The sequence below is a fragment of the Eremothecium gossypii genome, chromosome VI, assembly GCF_000091025.4.
Source record: "Eremothecium gossypii ATCC 10895 chromosome VI, complete sequence".
Taxonomy (NCBI): Eukaryota; Fungi; Ascomycota; class Saccharomycetes; order Saccharomycetales; family Saccharomycetaceae; genus Eremothecium; species Eremothecium gossypii.
In genome coordinates this window covers 591262-608329 of record NC_005787.5, presented here as the reverse complement: position 1 = coordinate 608329, position 17068 = coordinate 591262, and the positions used below count along the sequence as shown (strand labels likewise).

Below are 17068 nucleotides of genomic sequence, written 5' to 3'. Positions count from 1 at the left end.
GCGCCCACGGGCTGCTGGACCGTCGGAGATCTTATGTAAGGCCGTCCTGCAACATATGCGGCAAGCTGCTCGGCCTTCCCGGCGCTGGAGCGAGGATACGTGGCGCGCGTGGATGACTCCGGACTGAAGGAAGCTCCCGTACAGCGCGACGCTCCGACAGCTTTAAGCGGCGGCGCACGAAGGTCTGGGCTCCCCCGCAGAGAGGCCAAGATGAGCAAGCCTTTCCAGGGGATAACATTCTGCCCCACAGGGGTGGCCGACAGCGAGCTGGCGGAGCTCCATCGGCGGGTGGTACAGTTAGGGGGGGCGTTCTCGCGGGACCTAACCGCGGAGGTGCACGTGCTCGTGGTGGGCAACCAGCAGTCTGCGAAGTATCGGTACGTGGTGCGGCAGCGCGCAGACGTGGTGCTGGTGGAGCCGCAGGGCGTGGAGGAGGTGTACGCGCGGTGGCTAGCGGGGGAGGAGGCGCTGGGGCCGGAGGGCGAGGGCGGGCGCGAGCAGGCGCTGCGGGCGCTGCGGCGGCGGTTCCAGCCGGGGCCGTTTGGCGGGTTCTACGTTTTCATCGGGCGGGTGGCGGGCGGACGCGTGTCGGCGGCAGAGCTGCAGCAGCTGTGCGAGAGCGGGGGGGCGCGGCGGGTGGTGACGAGCCACTTTGTGCGCGACACGGCGTCGAGCGCGCGCAGCGTGTTTGTGACGGACTGCGCGGAGGGCGCGCGGGCGGCTGCGGCGCGGGAGCAGGGTGTAGCGGTGGTGCACCCGAAGTGGGTGACGGACTGCGTGCGGCGGGGCGCGGTGGTGGAGATGGAGGAGTACGAGCTGGCGCGATGGGCCGGGGCTGCGTGGGAGGAGGTAGGGCGCGACGCGTGTGCGTGCTGGGCGGCGCTGGAGGCGGCGGCGGCGCGCAGCGCGGAGCGCGAGGCGCGGCCCGCGCGGCTGTCGGGGCGGATGCGGCGGAGCGGGACGGAGCTGTGGGCGCGGCGCGTGGAGGGCGGCGGCAGCGCGCGGCCGGCGGCGGCGGACGCGCCGGCGGCGGCGCGCGAGGCGGGCGCGACGGCACGGGGGCTCTTCGGCGGCTACGGGTTCAGCCTGTTCGGGTTCAGCGCGCGGCAGCGCGCGGTGCTGGAGCGCGTGCTGGGGCTGCACGACGGCGCGAGCTGCGAGTACCCGGGCGTGTGCGAGGGCGCGCGCGCGGTGTACCTGTGCCCGAGCGAGCTGGCGGTGGACCGGCTGCCGGCGGGCGTGGAGTGGACTACGGAGTTCTACGTGGAGCGCTGTCTGCACTACCGCGAGCTGCTGCCGGCGGACCCGTGGGCACGGCCGTTCTACACGGCGTTCCGCGCGCAGCCGGCCGCGGCGCTGCTGCGCGGGCACGCGCAGCTGACGGTGCACATGACCGGGTTCCAGGGCGTGGAGCTGCTGCACATGAACAAGTTGCTGGGACACCTCGAGCGGATGGGCGTGCAGAACACGCCGACGCTGACGCCCAAGACGGACGTGCTGCTGGTCAACCTGGCCCAGCTCAACTCGATCCCCGAGGAGCACACGCTCCGGCAGAACAAATATGCCGCCATGTTCGCAATGCGGCGCGAGCACAACCAGGTGTTCCGCGATGTGATGAAGCGCAAAATCGAGTTTGCCAACAGGCACTCGATCCCGCTGGTTACGCCGGGCTTTTTGCTCGAACTATTCGGGCGTGCAGCCCGCGCGAAGCGCGACCGCACATCCGGCAAGCTGTACCTCAACGACAGCAATTGGTGCATTGTTAGTCCGCGCGGCGCACGTGAAGATTACCTAATAACCCTCGATGTGTCGGAGCCCGCGCTCCCCTCCCCCTCGCGTGCCCATGTGGACGTCGCTGCAATTAAGCTTCTGAAGGGGGATGGCAAGACGCCGGCCAAGGAGTCCGGTCGCAAGGCTATGCGCCAGGCGACGGCGCGGCCGCGTTTGGCGCCGCCGTCGCCGACCCCCGCCGAAACTCACCCCGCGAAACGGCAGAAGCTCGCAGATCTAGAGCCTTTGAAACGCTCCGCGAGCTGGGGTAGCATTATGGCTGCGGATAGCGCGGAGCCAGAGCGCTCTGCGAGCTCACCCGAGAGGGCGTCGGCGACAGATGACGAAGAGAACTACACGCAGGTAACCTATGGCACTAGTGACACCAAGTCTGAGCACGAGAAGCCTGCGGGTCGCCGAAAAACCCGGCAGTCATATAAGGATCTTTTGTAAATGTTGTGTATGAACGTCTGTGATGAGTTGCATCTCGAACTTTCCACGGTGTTGCCGCGATATCAAAAAAAGCGTTATGAAGACCTACGCACTCGCCCCTAAATCTTCGAGTACACGAGTGGAGCATGAATGCGCTTAAGGAACGTAAGGAGGCGTTTGTCTCTGGACTTGAAGGTGGCAGCATCGCAGAGATCAATTTGGTGACAACAGTCGCTCTAACAGCATACTTTGGGTGGCAATTACTGAACAGACGGTTGGATAGTGTGCCACTCGTCGTGGACTTTCTTCTGAACTGGGCGGGGCTTCTGCTCTCGATTACCGTCTATGCTAATGACCCCGTCCTGCTGAACCTGCTGATTGCTGTGCCCTGCATTGTTCAGCTGCAGATCTTGGGGCGCTCCTCGCAGCGCAAAACGCAGCCGCAAAAGGGCAAGGAGAGCGCGCGCCTCGGACTGGACAGGAAGCCCTTTATCACTGCGTATAGAGGGGGCATGCTGATAATCACATGCCTGGCAATTTTGGCAGTCGACTTTCCGGTGTTTCCGAGACGGTTCGCGAAGGTCGAGACCTGGGGTACGTCGCTGATGGACCTCGGAGTGGGCTCATTTGTCTTCAGCAATGGCCTTGTTGCAGCCAGTGCACTACTCAAGCAAGAGATCTCCGGCCAGCGGCCGCCGCTTTGGAGCCGCCTGGTCTCTTCGGTGCGGTCCGCCGGTATACTTTTGGCGCTTGGGGTGGCCCGGCTGGTTAGTGTCAAGGGCTTGGAGTACCAAGAGCATGTCACTGAGTATGGCACTAGCTGGAACTTCTTCTTCACCTTGGCGCTCGTACCGCTGGCAATGATACTTGTCGACCCCATTTGCACGTATGTGCCACGGGTGTTCATTGCTCTCTTATTATCGGTATTCTCGGAGTATCTTCTGCAGAAAGAGGGTTTCCTACAGTTTATGATTATGTCAAAGAGAGATAACTTCTTCAATTCTAACAGGGAAGGTATACTGTCATTCCTGGGCTATTGCGCGATATTTCTACTGGGCCAGAACACCGGATTTTATGTGCTGGGTAATCGGCCAACCGTGAACAACTTATATCGTCCTTCAGGGCAATCATGGCAGCAAAATCGCAGACAAAGGCTTTCCGCATGGGACAAGTGGACATCTGTGACCCCCTTGGCTGGATTACTGGCCTGGTTCTTTATCACAGTGGCTCTTTTCCAGCTCACTATGGCATACCATCCATATACCGTTTCGAGACGTTTCGCAAATCTTCCATATGTGTTATGGGTTGCCGCGTATAACCTGGGATTCCTATCGATGTATTGCATGGTCGACTCTCTCTTCAACCTAAGTCAGCATTCCAATAACGTACCAGTAACCTTGGACGCCGTCAATTCCAATGGTCTGTTTGTATTCCTGCTCGCCAATTGCTTAACTGGCCTGATCAATATGAATATGAATACGCTAGACAGCACACTTACAGTCCAGATTGCCGCGCTTTTCGGCTACGCGACAGTTATTGCTTCAGTTGCTATTATTATGTATAAATGCAGGATATTCATTAAACTATAATAGAAAATGACTATGTAACATCCTAATCTAAGACAATTACCTCATCATTTATGCTTGGCGAGCTTTTACGAGCCCGCTTCAATCTCGATAAGATATCCTCACCAGGTTGGCATTCATCGGTGCCTTTCTTGACTTTCCGCCTCGAGCCAGCTCGCTTAGCCGCCTCATCTCTGGAGGCATCCGCCAAAACCTTCGCATTTGTCAAGATTGGTCGATTGTCAACCCTCAGATCATCTGGATTATGAAGTAACTGGGCGGCAGTAATTTCATCATCGCACTTTATTTTCACCTTTGTAGTCTCTTCATCGTCGGAAAAGTCCTCTAACTTAATGGCGTGCGCGATAATACGATGCTGATTATTTGTTGGCACAACAGCCAATGATCTTGTACGTTCCTTAATGCTTCGAGCCTCGGGAGCTTCGCTTTCTTCTTGTTTTATAGCAGTTTCGCGTTTTGGGGATTGAGGAATGGACATTGGCTGATCGAACTCCGATTTTGGAGCATTTAGTGGACGCCTTGTAGGGCTCAGACTGATATTTTCATGCGGTTTTGGTGCTTTCGAAGCGGTTCTAGTCGGGCTCAAACTAACTCTCTCACCTGATTTTGGAGCAAACTGTTTAACCGCTGGAGCGTTTCCCTTCGCTGATGGTACCTTAGAAGGTGCGAACTTTCGACCAGTAGCGTTATTCGTTGGTTGAGGCCTTGGTGCTAAGTTGCGGTTGGCACTTTTCGCCGAGTTAACAACATTGTTTTTATAATCCAAGGAGTGAAGATGCATCGAAGCTGTAGTGAAACCAAGTGGAAGGGCTGCTTTCCCCACATTTTCGGTAAAATCTACATTACTTACATGCATCACACGTTCGTTCTTCCAAATTAAAAACTCCCTATTGCCTGTAACAAAAGTCCGGTAATCATCTAATAGTTTTTCGAGTTTGAACGTAAGAGTATTTGGCCGTGTCCTGTTAAGAGCCTTGTAGAACGCGTCTATGAAACCAACATTGTCAAACAATTGCTGGGCACTAGTCAGTGTAACTAACACTTCAGGTGTCAAAAACTGACTTGGGACAATTGGATATCTTTCGGTATTTTCTGTTGCACTGATGTACAGTAAATATTTTGCCCTGGTCAATGCGACGAAAAACATCCTCCTCTCCTCATCAAGACCCTCATTTGCTTTTGATTTGTTTTTCTTTGGGCTATTTGCGTCGTTATTTGGAATTTCTTCAGTTTCATGCCCTTCCCCGTTTTCATCGTCATCATCAGACTCTTCATCCTTCGAGTTTGCATAAACGCATGGGATTATACCTTCTACGCAACCAGGAATAAAAACGATTGGCCATTCAAGCCCCTTTGAACCATGAATAGTTGTTATAGTCACAACCCCATTCTTCGCCCGTAGTTCGTTAGCTTGCTGTTGTGCCTTTGTGAGACCCTTGGGATCGATGGCTTCAGTCGTCGTATACAAGTTGATAAAATTAATAAATCTCCGAAGAAGGTTATAGATATCAATCTTGGTATCTTCAGGGAGTGATTTATTATCCTCTTTGTCCTTCTCGCTATTAGAATTCGTGTTTTCACAACTCGAAGCTCTCGCATTTGTAGCCCACTGTGTTTTGTGGTCTTTCTTTATTACGGGAGTATCAACAGCGCAAGGCTCATGCGTTTTAGGATTCAGGTGGATAGTGTATTTCGGATCCATATCTTCAGGTATAAAGGCCAGAAAGTGGGACCTGACAAGCTGTATGTTCCGATGTCTTTTATTCTCGTTATTAGGATCGGAATCCCCCAATCCCTTCGTCTTCCTATCTCCCTTATCATCTTCAAAGAGAAATTCGTTCTTTAGGCCAGATGCATCATATAAGTAATCAAATAATTGCTCTCTAGTTGATAATGTAGGATTTTCATCACATATTTCCCTGGCTTTATCCATCAATGCAATAAACTGACGAACTGCAAGCCGCCCTTTTGAGCTTAACTTGTCACCCTTCGCAGTGTTGCTAAAAAGCCTCAAGATCTCAAGCGGAGGCCGGTTAGGCTCTTCATCAAATGCTTTCTCAAACTGTGAAATAGCAACATCGCCAAGACCTTTCGAGGGATATTTTAGCGATCGTATGATCGCATATCTGTCAACATCTGAGCATACAATTTTAATGAGGTCTAGTATTGCCTTGGTTTCCTTCCTTTCCCAAAATGATACGGATTTCACAATTTTATATGGAATGCGGTGATCTATTAGAGCGCGTTCCAGAGGTTCAATCTGTCGCCTTTGTCTGACTAGGATGGCAAAATCATCATAGGAAAACAATCCAGGTATGGCCTTCAGGTACAGGATTTCTTTACAGATTGTGGGGCCTTCCAAGAACCTATCAGGGAACTTCATGTATACTGGTTTAAGATCATATGAAAACTGTGCCTTCAACGGCAGTCTAAAGGTTCTACCATCCGACTGCTGCTTTATTACATGCTCCGACGTGTCCAAGATATTCTGTGTCGAACGGTAATTTTCCTCGAGTACTACATGGCCATACTCAATTGGGCATTTCTGTATCATCTCTTCGAAGTTCCGCGCTAAGGCGGAACGGAATGCATAGATGCTCTGATCGGGGTCGCCCACAACGGTGACTCCTTCGCATGACTGGTGTCTTCCTCGTGAAAGCAAATACATCAGTTCTAACTGAATGCTATTTGTATCTTGAAACTCATCGACCATGACGTGCTTTATGTGGGACCAGCATCTATTCGTGGACAGGAGTTTGAACGAGTAGAAAAGCAGGTCATCGTAGTCGAGACCGCCTTGTCGAAGTAGCTCTTCCTGATAAGACCTGTAGAAATGATAGAGCGCCTCGTCGTGAGTATCTAGCTCCTTATAGGCCTCTGGACTCAATGCCTCCGCCTTCAAACGGGAGATATTCTTCCGGATAGCCTTGTCTGCCAAAGCCCATTCCCCGTTCCGGTTGGGCAGGCACAGGTTCACTTTGTTCGCGCGATAGGAAAGGGCATAGTCTCGTATCTGGTCCGGGCAGTCGGCTACAAGCTTCTTGATGATGGGGTCCGTTTCCGCTGGCGAAAACACTCTCCAGCTGCTCGGAAGACCAATCAGCTCGCCATGCTGGTGCAGCAAATTGGCGCAGATAGAGTGGAATGTCCCGATCAGCAGCTTGCTCGTGTCGAACCCGCACCGCTGCAGAATCGGCTCAACACGCGCCTTTATCTCGTCTGCCGCCTTCTTCGTGAAGGTCGTCATGATTATGGACAGCGGATTGATCTTTTTAATGGCAACTAGGTATGCATATCTAGTGGTGAGCACTTTCGTCTTACCAGTCCCTGGACCAGCCACTATCTGCAGGGCCTTCGTAGGGTCAAACGTGACTGCCTCGTACTGTCGTTGATTTAAACCATTGAATAGTTCAAACTCCATTGTAGCTCTGCACACGCTCCCAATTCTAACCGCGTTGACGCCGTTGCCCTACTAGTAGCTCTCTTTTATTTGGTATGTCTCTTATCCTCGTGGTTGCGCACGCCAAAAACGCGTTTACTTTCATGAAAGTTAAAGCTTAACATTACAGAAATTGATAAATAAGGTCGAAGAAAGTCTAGGAGCTTGATGCTGTGAGGAACGAGCACCTGACAGCTGCAAAGCCAGCACAGCACGTCAGGAGGTTGAGACGTTCGTCTACAACGCCCATATCTTGTACTGTGATCTGTTTCGTAACTATATGCAACATACGTAAATTTCGATTCTAGATACACTGCGACTAGCGCTGTGAGTTTCTCGTGAGTTTGCTATTGTTCAACTTATCATTTTGCTTGATGAAGTTGTAGAGATCAGTGTCCCTGAAATTAAATTCCTTGGGCACCTGGCAGAACGGATGCGAAAGCAAGGTATCGGCGGTGGGCCGCTCCTCAGGGTCAATCATAAAACAGTCATCCAAGAATGCCCGGCCGTCTTGAGATATGTGGGGTAGGGTATCCTCAGGAATGGGTGGAGCGGACTTGGACTTACCGATCTGGAACATGGCGGCCACGACTTCGAGGTTGGACCACGGCCGCTTGCCCGCGAACATCTCCAGTACCACGCAGCCGAGGGACCATATATCCACCTTGGCACTGTAGCCCTGGGTGGTATCGACCATTTCCGGTGCCATCCAGAACACTGTTCCCCGCATGGTCATCTCAGAGTTGGAGTAGATGTTGTTAGACTTCCTGGAGATGCCGAAGTCGCTGATTTTGCAGACACCGTCGTTGTCTAGTAATAGGTTGTCTGCCTTCATATCGCGATGCAGGATACCACGAAGGTGCAAATACGCAAGGCCTTCGAGCACCTGGGTGGTCAGAAAGCGGATCAGTTGCTCGTCGAAATGGCCATAGAGTCGTATGAGTGAGCCAACGGAGCCGCCTGCCACATATTCGAGGAAGAGACTGTAGATGCAGTTCTTGTTTTCGAAGCCTAGATACTGCACAATGTTGAGGTGATCCAGGTCCTTCAGTGTGGATACTTCTGATATTAACGCCTCTGCATTATTGACAGTAGTTTCATCTTGAGAGCCAAATTTAGGGACTTCTACCTGCTTCACGGCCATCATTTCCCCGGTGGTAACATTGAGGCCTAGGTATACTGCGCCAAAAGACCCCTTCCCGATCATCTCACCTTTGATCCATGCAAATTCACGGTATTCCCCCTTCGAATTCTTCGATTTGTTGATGGACACCATCCGCTTGTCAGTCACTTCAACGACTCTAGTACCCCACATTTTGGTATTCTGTCGCTTTAGATTATTGTAAAGTGACTTCTTTCTCGCCTCACTCGCCTCCCTAGCTATGGATCTGATGGTCTTCGTCCGCTTGGGCGGTTTCAGGTTCCTTACAGGCATGGGCTGCGGGCTGTCAGATTTCTTTGTTATCAAAAGGCGTGGAGTGGACTGCCGCATGGAACTCTCAGAGGAAATGGTCGATACTTTGCTCAAGGGAGTCAGATCCTGGTCGGGCATCTTGTTTGCCTCGGAATCTGGCGATGCAGGGGGGGTCAAGCCCTCTAATATTGGTTTGTCAAGATCCGTGCCAGGGAAGAACATTTCCAGATTCTGGTAGACAACCTCGGTAGTAGGTCTTAGCGTCATCTTCCGTCCTACGAGGTTACACACGCTATCACCTTCTTCCTTGATAGAATCCACGATAGAATCTTCAGAGGTTTTTGCATCATTCTTAATTGAACTTTGGAGTTCAACAGAACTTGCTACGGAAAAGTTACTATCATCGCCAGTAGTACTGTCAGAAACGCTTATCTTGGAAGCATCCAGACTCGTTGTATTGGTGGTAGACCATATTATATCATCTGATGATTCGCTGTTCTCGCTGTCATAATCTGATAGATCTGGCGCATCCGCGAACGAGATCTCGTTTTCATCAAAGATATCAGCTGCAGATGTCGAGGAAACCATTCGGCGGGTACTAATCCTTTTCTTAAGCCTTGGCGGTGAATAAAGAGAAGGATTGTTACCCATCTTGGATATGGAATTCCGAGAGCGCTGTTTCTGGATGTATTGTGTAACTGGATTGGTATGCATCTGTTCCTCGACCTTCCTAGTTCCCGGATGCACGCCAACTCCTTTAAATCCTTGAGGCACTAGCTTTTGTGTCGAAAAAGGCCCATATGGACGATTAGGAGGCTCATTGGAAACAGGGGAATCCGAGACTGAAGTCATAACTTTTGTATCCACTGTCATTGTGCTACCAATACTTGGGGGTGGAGGGGGTCGCGTTTTGTTCTTCACATATGTACCCGCATGCTGCCGCTGCGGTTTCGTCGGGGAATTGGAGATGGATTTCTGTTCCACTAAACTGCTTTGAATAGAAGAGGATGAGGCCAATGAAACCTGTGAACTTGTTCGAGGAGGTCTCGGAGCCTCCCTCTTTGGGGCAAGTTTGGGTCTGATGTAGGGTGATTCGCGTCCCTTATTAAAATCTATATCCGTGACACTTGCTTTCCGAATGACCTTAAAGCTGCTTTTCTTTATTTCGTCAATCGAGGAGGGAAGAGAGGCGGCTTTGGTAGTTGACCTCAGCAAAGAGATATTCATAGGGGATGTCCCCTCGGAGAGTCGTTCCTTTATGTTCCAGTAGTCCACCTCTGGGCTATGGGTGGCTGCACTTTGGTCATAGTAGTGGCTAGGAGTTTGAGGATAAACTCTTCTACCCGTGATATTCCCGTGCTCATCAATCGAAGTGATATCTGAGAAAGAATTAGTGTCATCATTGGAGCTAATGAAGCTGCTAGCTGCTGACCGCAGCGAGCCTTTACTTCTACTCATCTCAGTAGTTATGTTATGGTCAGAAGTAAAACTATCATTCTTCAGACGCAGGTGCATCCTCGTTGCATCCTTGACATAGAACTTGAGGTGTCGCGTGTTCAGTTTACGCTGGCCAATGGCCGCGATAACATCGTCTGAGAGCGATACGCCAGGGTCACATCCAAGATCGGTTAGATGGATGGTATAGGCTTTACTCGATATGCCGAGAAAGGCAGTCATGCCATCTTTCAGCTCCTGAGTTGTTTTATAAGGAGCAATATTCAGCGGCAGAAATATTCTATTGTCCTTGGTAACGAGGACGTACTGGGCAGAGCTATCTTGTTTCTGTGATGGATAGTGCTTTTCTTCTAGGACCAAATCATCAATTATCGGCGCCTCCAAGGTTGCCGTTGCTGGTGGATCCTCATTGTTTGCCGAGCATTCATCTGGTGATTCTTGAAGCGTCTGAATATAACTGGAATTCCGGCCACTCGTCAACTGCTTTATACGAGAGGGCGTATATTGTTCGGTAGACGGCAAAGCTCTTTTTTTCAGTTTATCCCATATGGTAGACTTGTCATCGATATGCCTTGGAGACACACGCATAGGAGAAGGAAGAGTATCGTTATACTTCTTGACGGCTATCTGCTCGCCTTGCGGGGCAGTCCCGCCTACCGCTTTAGTAATTTCGTCCGCACTCCCAAAAAGGTTGTTGAACAGCGAGGAGTCAGACGAGCTACTCTTGTGATCCTTGCGGAACATATTATGATTCCCTGGAGAGAGTGGAGACGACTGTGATTTCAAGGTCGAGGCAGGCGAGGACGAGGTAGACCGCTCGATCGACGAAAACGGCCGCGGCGGTATACTGATCTTCATGGCCGGCAGCGTCTTGCAGTCGTCGTCTACATCGTTCTTGATATTGCTGCTGGACGAGCTTCGCAGCGAGATGAAGCTCCGCCGGTATAGTACGCTAGCGCTCTTCGCCTTGCGGTGGTTCTTGCTGCTCCCCGCACGATCGTCCGCCACCTCCACTGTCTTCCGCGGTGTAACTCCCTCCGCAGCAGTCAGCGTCCGCTGTTCCGACGCAACACTCCTGCGCCGCCGGTACCTCAAGCTGCAGTCGGCAGAGCCCTTGGAGTCGTTCGACTTGTTACTTCGCTGCCGCCGGTGGCTGTTCGACACGTTCTCCTCCAGCGTCCGCTTCAACAGGTGCTGAAACCGGTTGTACGAGCTGTTCTTCGTCGCAGACAGGAAGCTCTCGTACTTGTTGAAGTTATCGTGCGCCAGCAGCTGCAGGAACTTCTTCCCCGAGATGTGGTTGCGCTTGAAGAACAGAATCCACTGTTCGTCGAAGTCGTGCGCCTTGAACCACGACATCACCCGCTGCATCGTCCACTGCTCCGGGTCCGTGACATCCCACGAGTACAGCGTCTTCTCCGCCTGCTCCTCCACACTCAGCCGCTGCCCGTCCGCAGAGAACATATGCGGGTCGCTCGGGCTTAGCAGCACCGACGTGTAGCTGCCACTGCCAACGTCATCGCACAGAATCACAACAGACTGCCCGCCCTCCCCGTTCTTTATCACCTCGCTTTCAATACCCCCCATTTCCACCGGTATCTGCGGCAGTGGCTTCACTGCTGTGGCTTTCGACCCTCCTGATGTGTTTTGTGGGGTCCGACCGGAGGAACCCGAACTTGACCGCGAGTGTGACGAAACATTAAGTCGCTTAAGAAACGCCATATTGCCGCTCCGGATTATCGCAGTCTCGCTTGTCCTCGTCTAGCACACTCAGAATGATGCAGAAATGCCTTGCGAGTTCTGTGCTTTATGACTGCACGCGTAGCAGGCTTTTCAAAATTCTTGGCTTGACCACATCAAACGTAATATTAACAAATCATGCGCGAAACGCCTATGCGGGTGAATGTTGTCATTCTAGATATACAGGCGAGATTATATACATGGAAGGCACCCAGTAGTGGCCGCAGCCCGCAATACGAGAGGGCTGGGTGACTAGTTCAGGCGTAGTTCCGAGATGCGCAGAATGGTGAGGTCAGCCTTGTTGAGCGCGTGACGGACACGCCGGTTGCGGCGCTTCGTGACCTCTCTGACCCGCAGCGGCCGTTTGGTCTTCTCGATGACGGTGGCCTGCAGCGAGTATAGCGACGGGTCTATGGGGTGGTCGACGAGCTTGTAGTTGCGGGAGCCGATGGTGGTGACGTCGTTGAGGTGAAGGACGTCGCCGACGTCCGCCTGCTTCAGCTTGAAGGGCAGGATGACCTGGTCACCCTTGGTGACGAGGTAAGGCCGGTTGTGTATGCGGAAGACGGCGTAGAGGTCGTTGGCGAGGCGGAGCGGGCCGAGGTCTGCGGGGGCGGCCTGCTGGTGGAGCACGGGGCCGAGGCTGAACAGCCTGCAAGCCGCGGCGGGGCCGGCAAGCGGCCAGCGGGGGGCTGCTGCGCGCAGCAACGTCTGCCGGAGGACTGGTAGCATAACTTGGACAGTGGCTTCGTGGCTTCGGGGTACACTGTGGAGTGGTGAGCCGGGCAAAGCAGCAATTTTTTCAGTTACGGACGGTGATCACGTGATCGCTATACAGAGTCGCGGACTTCGGGCATCGCTGCCGGCAGGCAGGCGCGAGGCGGGGTGCGGAGTGGGCGCCTAGGTGGTCTTCTTGGCGCCCGCGGCGGTGCTTCTCAACGCCTTCATGACCTTTCTTCTCTGGGCGATGACGTGGAGGTACAGCATTGGGAACCCGGGGATGTACACCAGCATCGCGGCAACGAGCGCGAGCCTCGCCCAGGCGCCGTATCTGGCCTCCGCGTGGGGCAGCGCGGAATAGATGATGAGCAGCTCGCTCATAACGCCCAGCGGGTACAGAACCCAGAACAGGTTGTATCTCAGGATCGTCAGCCACTTGGGGGTGCCTGCGCTGCGCACCAGGTTACAGAAGTAGTACGAGTAGCGGACGATCTCCGTGATGGACCATGCGAGCAGGAGGGTGATGTAGGGCCAGTCTGAAGCGTTTGGTGCCTCGGGGATGTAGCGGAAGATGCAGACCACGACCAACACGCGCGACAACACCTGCGCCACAGTGGTGGAGACGGGTGTCTTGACGATCCCCGTAGCGGCGTTGAAGACCTCAATCAGCATGCCACACTGGACGACGGTCACGAGACCCCTTGTCGCGGCGTAGAATCTGGGTTGGCCGATGCGCGGGTACACGAGGGCCACGTTGGCCAGGACGTACGCCCAGCTGAGGGCCGAGAAGAGATTGTACAGGGCTAGGGTGCCGAACGAAGTCTTGGTAGCCATGTTGCGGAGTATCGTTACCTGCTTCTCCTTGCTGGAAGCCGGAAGAGGTCGAAATTTTTATATGGAGTTCGGTACTAAGCTCGCATCCCGCTACTGCAAAGTATCGGAGCTACAAGCGATGAATACAATTACATTACGACTATGTATATAAAATGGTAGGTATGGGCACCCAGATACTGTAAATTTACACATCTCAACGAAATATACAAAGTTCCTTCGTATGTCCGGCCGAGATGCGGTGAAATGAGTAGAAATTTTGAGTACAGAAGAGCACACGCACGTGCACGCTACTCATCTTTATGCAGGTCCTTTGATCTATTGAACATGTTGTTGTTCATACCAATTATTCTTGTCGAGTGCTGTTCAGGTGAAGTCCACATTTTCTCGTCTTTGCTTGATGTTCGACACAAAGCATACTCGGTTCCGCTCTGGTCAAGTTCGGTACTCTCATCAAAGCCTGGGGTCCCCTCCACGACTATCATTTCCTCGTCGCTCTCATCGCTGTCGCCCTCTTCTGCGACTTCGCTAGTTTTGCGGTAGACATTCTCCGGTTGCGAGGGCAGCATGTTGGAATACAGCGGGTGATTGGGCTTCGCGTACGACTGACCGTCGTCGTTCGGGTCCATGTAGTCGTCACCGTCCTCATGGTCCTGAAGATCAAATTGCTGATGGTGGAAAATACTCTGCTTTGACATGGCGGAAGATTCGATTTGGATTTCAGACTGATAATTAGACGAGGCTTCGCCGGGCCTGTTGCTGCCTGACACTGAAGCCCATTGGCCCTCATCTTCATTATCCGGAGAAAAGCTGGTGGTATTGTAGTCGTTTGCCAGCTGGTGAGACATGTAATTCCGGAACTTGTTATCCGTGTCTGCGTTGCTGGCTTCCTCAATGTCGTCAATATTGTCGTTATCCAATTGGTTAAGGTGGATACGAGTGGTGTGGCCGCTCCCATCTTCATACTCGTAATAACGGTTGCCGTCAACATCGCTGTACTCCGCATAATTCTCATCGTCGTGCTCCGCGTAAGAACCATGATATATCTCATCGCTATTGTAGTACCGGGCGTTATCTTCCTCGTTTGCCCCTTTTCCGACATTCCGGCCTTCTTCTTCAGCGAGATCGCCCAATACCGTGCTATATTTGCCCCTTGTTTCAGCCAAGACAAGTTCTGTATACTCCCTCCACCGCTGATCATTTAAACTTTCGCTTATAACGGGGTTACTAAACGAAATTTTCATCTCATCGATGTAGGAAGCGAACTTGGCAACTTCTTCGGCCACCAGCGTCAAGTGGCCCATATAGCCTAGGCGAAGACCAGTTTCTCTCTCGTACTCATGACATTTGCGATCACCTTCAATTATAGCCTCTGTTATGTGAGCAGATGCAAACAAATCAGCAAGGAGGAACCTGTTATATCCTGTCTTCAAAGGACCGTTAAAAATTTGCTGTACAATGTCGAAGACAACATTGTGTAAGAAATTATTCCACGGATACTTGAAGAACATCCCCAAAATGGTGGTTATAATTTTATTGTCCTGTAGTGCAATTTTGAGCTGGTCACCAACCACCGGCTTTTCCCGCAATGCCTGTTCTGACAACTCTGCATCTGATGAATCCTCTGAATGAATTTCGGTGCCCAGCTGATGAATAGGGGTTGTCGCCTGCTGAGAATCTGAATTAAGGCTCTCAACACTGTTATCGCTGGAAGGTCTCTTATCAGTCACCAGCTGCAAATCTCTAATCTTCTTAGCTAAATCTTCTTCTTCTATTGGAGAAACAGAGACGGACCTTTCCTCATCATGGCAATTCTTTGGAATCCCATATCCTTCTAGCCTTAGCACGCATTCCCTGTCAATATCCCTTTCATTAACTATTTCCTCGCCTTTTGGCTCGTTTAGCAAGCCCATGTTGGAGCAATGCAACAATTCTGCAATTAACTCGCAAATTTTAAACCTTTCAAAACCTAATGGTTCGATTGTTCCAAAAGGAGTTTCAAGAGGAGGTAATTTTGTATCAAGTAGCATAGCATTAAACTCAGGTAGCTTATTGGCAAAACTTTTCACCAAATGACCCAAATATACCGGATCTCTATCATTTGGTGGATGAGTCTTCAAAGTTGTGTACATCACCTGAAAGAAATCATAATCAGAATTATTCTTTCTAATCAGTTCGATAACTATGCCCACGCCGTTGCTCAAAGAAGTACCCCCATTCAACATAATATCTCCTAACTTTGAAGCCATAGCAGGGGATACCAACTCACGAGTTAACTCATTTGGTCCAATTGCAGAAGCGATCTCATTGTTAGAGTTTGCACTTATAGTAATTAATGCTTTTAGAAAGTCACCTGCGGCGGATTGCACAGATGAGGACCATTCCGGTGATAGGTGGTCCAATAGTTTCGATATCAACTTTTGGTACTTTAACAAACCAATTACATGTGTGGGGGTATCCGGTTTATCAGTAGAAATGACTTTAAGTAGGAAGTCCATCAAAGGGGGGTTATCTATATGAGTCAAATACCTGTCCACCAAATTATCTTGGTTCAAAATAAATCGAATCATTGAGGCTATATCCATGTCTAGTAGTCTTTCATTAATTTTCATAAAGTAGGTCGATGCCACAATCGAGAGGGGGGCAGGATGATCAAGGATTGACCATAATTTGTAAAGTAGTTCATCATGTTCAATGAATGCCGAAGAAATAGGCCATACATCGGCAGAAAGTATTTCTGCTGCCATTCTTGCTCTCCTAGACTGTACCTGTTCATCTGTCTCTTGTGGTTGAGTGCCAGTGTTACTGGAATCTGACTCGTCATGCCCTAGCTCTGCTACTTCACCACCATGCAGTTGCTCTGCTTCTTTGTCCTCGGTACTCTCCAAAAGTGGTTCCAGATCAACGTGTTCATCGTCATTATCCTCCTCTTCGCTTAAATCCAACGTTTCCTCCAAGATACGCTCGTTCGTCACATAGTCTACCAAAACGTCCAACACCGCGGGATACTTGAAAAAGATCATCAACTTGAAGTTAGAACACATCAACTCAGTGTATAGCTCCTCGTCATCTAATAGCTCGTTGAGCACCTCGAGATTGGGCCTGTAATTCTTGTATTCCGACTCGGTTTCAGGTAGTTCCCCACCTTCCAACGGCCGCTGCGCCCGCGAGCCACGTTGCTCGCCTTCCTCGCCTTCTTCTTCCTCCTCGTGTTCCGACTCGATAACATCAAACCGTTTCTCTTCTTTGGACCTCTTTGCCTCATTTTCCTGCTCGGTCTCTGCTCGGCTTCGTTCCTCAACGCGAATAAAGGCGCGGTTAAGCAGCTTGGTCAAAGACGACTCCGTCGAGTATTCCTGACTAAACTTCCAAAAAGAGCCCGACATGGTTCGTTTCTTGGATGTACAAACTTCTATCAGCACAGCGCTGAAATGCCACTTTCACTTCAACTGCGAGCAACGCGTCCAGCAAATCCTGGCCCTTACAATTTGTCAACGGCTCTGAACCTTACGGATGGTCTAGAGTCCTCGTTGCTCCGAAAAATCCAGTATACAGGTATGGACTGCCGTGCGCACCTCGTCACAAAACACCAGAACCTTCAAGAGCTCTGCAAAAACCAACGTCTGGCACTCAACTGGCAGATAATATGGGGATATGAATAACGTTCTCCCTCTGATTCCT

At 51.4% G+C, this 17068-nt stretch overlaps 7 protein-coding genes across 7 annotated transcripts; 2 read left to right on the top strand and 5 right to left on the bottom strand.

Annotated features, from left to right (window-relative positions):
* Positions 1-210: 210 nt before the first annotated feature.
* Positions 211-2223, top strand: DPB11 (protein kinase activating protein DPB11; the record flags this gene model as incomplete). The annotated part of the gene is made up of 1 exon (NM_210996.2): positions 211-2223. The coding sequence occupies one exon, from the start codon at positions 211-213 to the stop codon at positions 2221-2223; it is 2013 nt and encodes a 670-aa protein (NP_985642.2).
* A 125-nt stretch (positions 2224-2348) lies between these two features.
* Positions 2349-3791, top strand: GWT1 (glucosaminyl-phosphotidylinositol O-acyltransferase; the record flags this gene model as incomplete). Its single annotated transcript, NM_210995.1, has 1 exon — positions 2349-3791. The coding sequence occupies one exon, from the start codon at positions 2349-2351 to the stop codon at positions 3789-3791; it is 1443 nt and encodes a 480-aa protein (NP_985641.1).
* Positions 3792-3813: 22 nt separating this feature from the next.
* Positions 3814-7209, bottom strand: SRS2 (DNA helicase SRS2; the record flags this gene model as incomplete). The annotated part of the gene is made up of 1 exon (NM_210994.2): positions 3814-7209. The coding sequence occupies one exon, from the start codon at positions 7207-7209 to the stop codon at positions 3814-3816; it is 3396 nt and encodes a 1131-aa protein (NP_985640.2).
* Positions 7210-7546: 337 nt separating this feature from the next.
* Positions 7547-11818, bottom strand: BCK1 (mitogen-activated protein kinase kinase kinase BCK1; the record flags this gene model as incomplete). Its single annotated transcript, NM_210993.1, has 1 exon — positions 7547-11818. The coding sequence occupies one exon, from the start codon at positions 11816-11818 to the stop codon at positions 7547-7549; it is 4272 nt and encodes a 1423-aa protein (NP_985639.1).
* A 270-nt stretch (positions 11819-12088) lies between these two features.
* On the bottom strand, positions 12089-12568 carry MRPL49 (mitochondrial 54S ribosomal protein bL21m; the record flags this gene model as incomplete). Its single annotated transcript, NM_210992.1, has 1 exon — positions 12089-12568. One exon carries the CDS (start codon positions 12566-12568, stop codon positions 12089-12091), a length of 480 nt encoding a protein of 159 aa, NP_985638.1.
* Positions 12569-12736: 168 nt separating this feature from the next.
* PHS1 (enoyl-CoA hydratase PHS1) lies at positions 12737-13390 on the bottom strand (the record flags this gene model as incomplete). Its single annotated transcript, NM_210991.2, has 1 exon — positions 12737-13390. One exon carries the CDS (start codon positions 13388-13390, stop codon positions 12737-12739), a length of 654 nt encoding a protein of 217 aa, NP_985637.1.
* Positions 13391-13677: 287 nt separating this feature from the next.
* AGOS_AFR089W (SAPS family protein) lies at positions 13678-16773 on the bottom strand (the record flags this gene model as incomplete). Its single annotated transcript, NM_210990.2, has 1 exon — positions 13678-16773. One exon carries the CDS (start codon positions 16771-16773, stop codon positions 13678-13680), a length of 3096 nt encoding a protein of 1031 aa, NP_985636.2.
* Between the last annotated feature and the right edge of the window lie 295 nt (positions 16774-17068).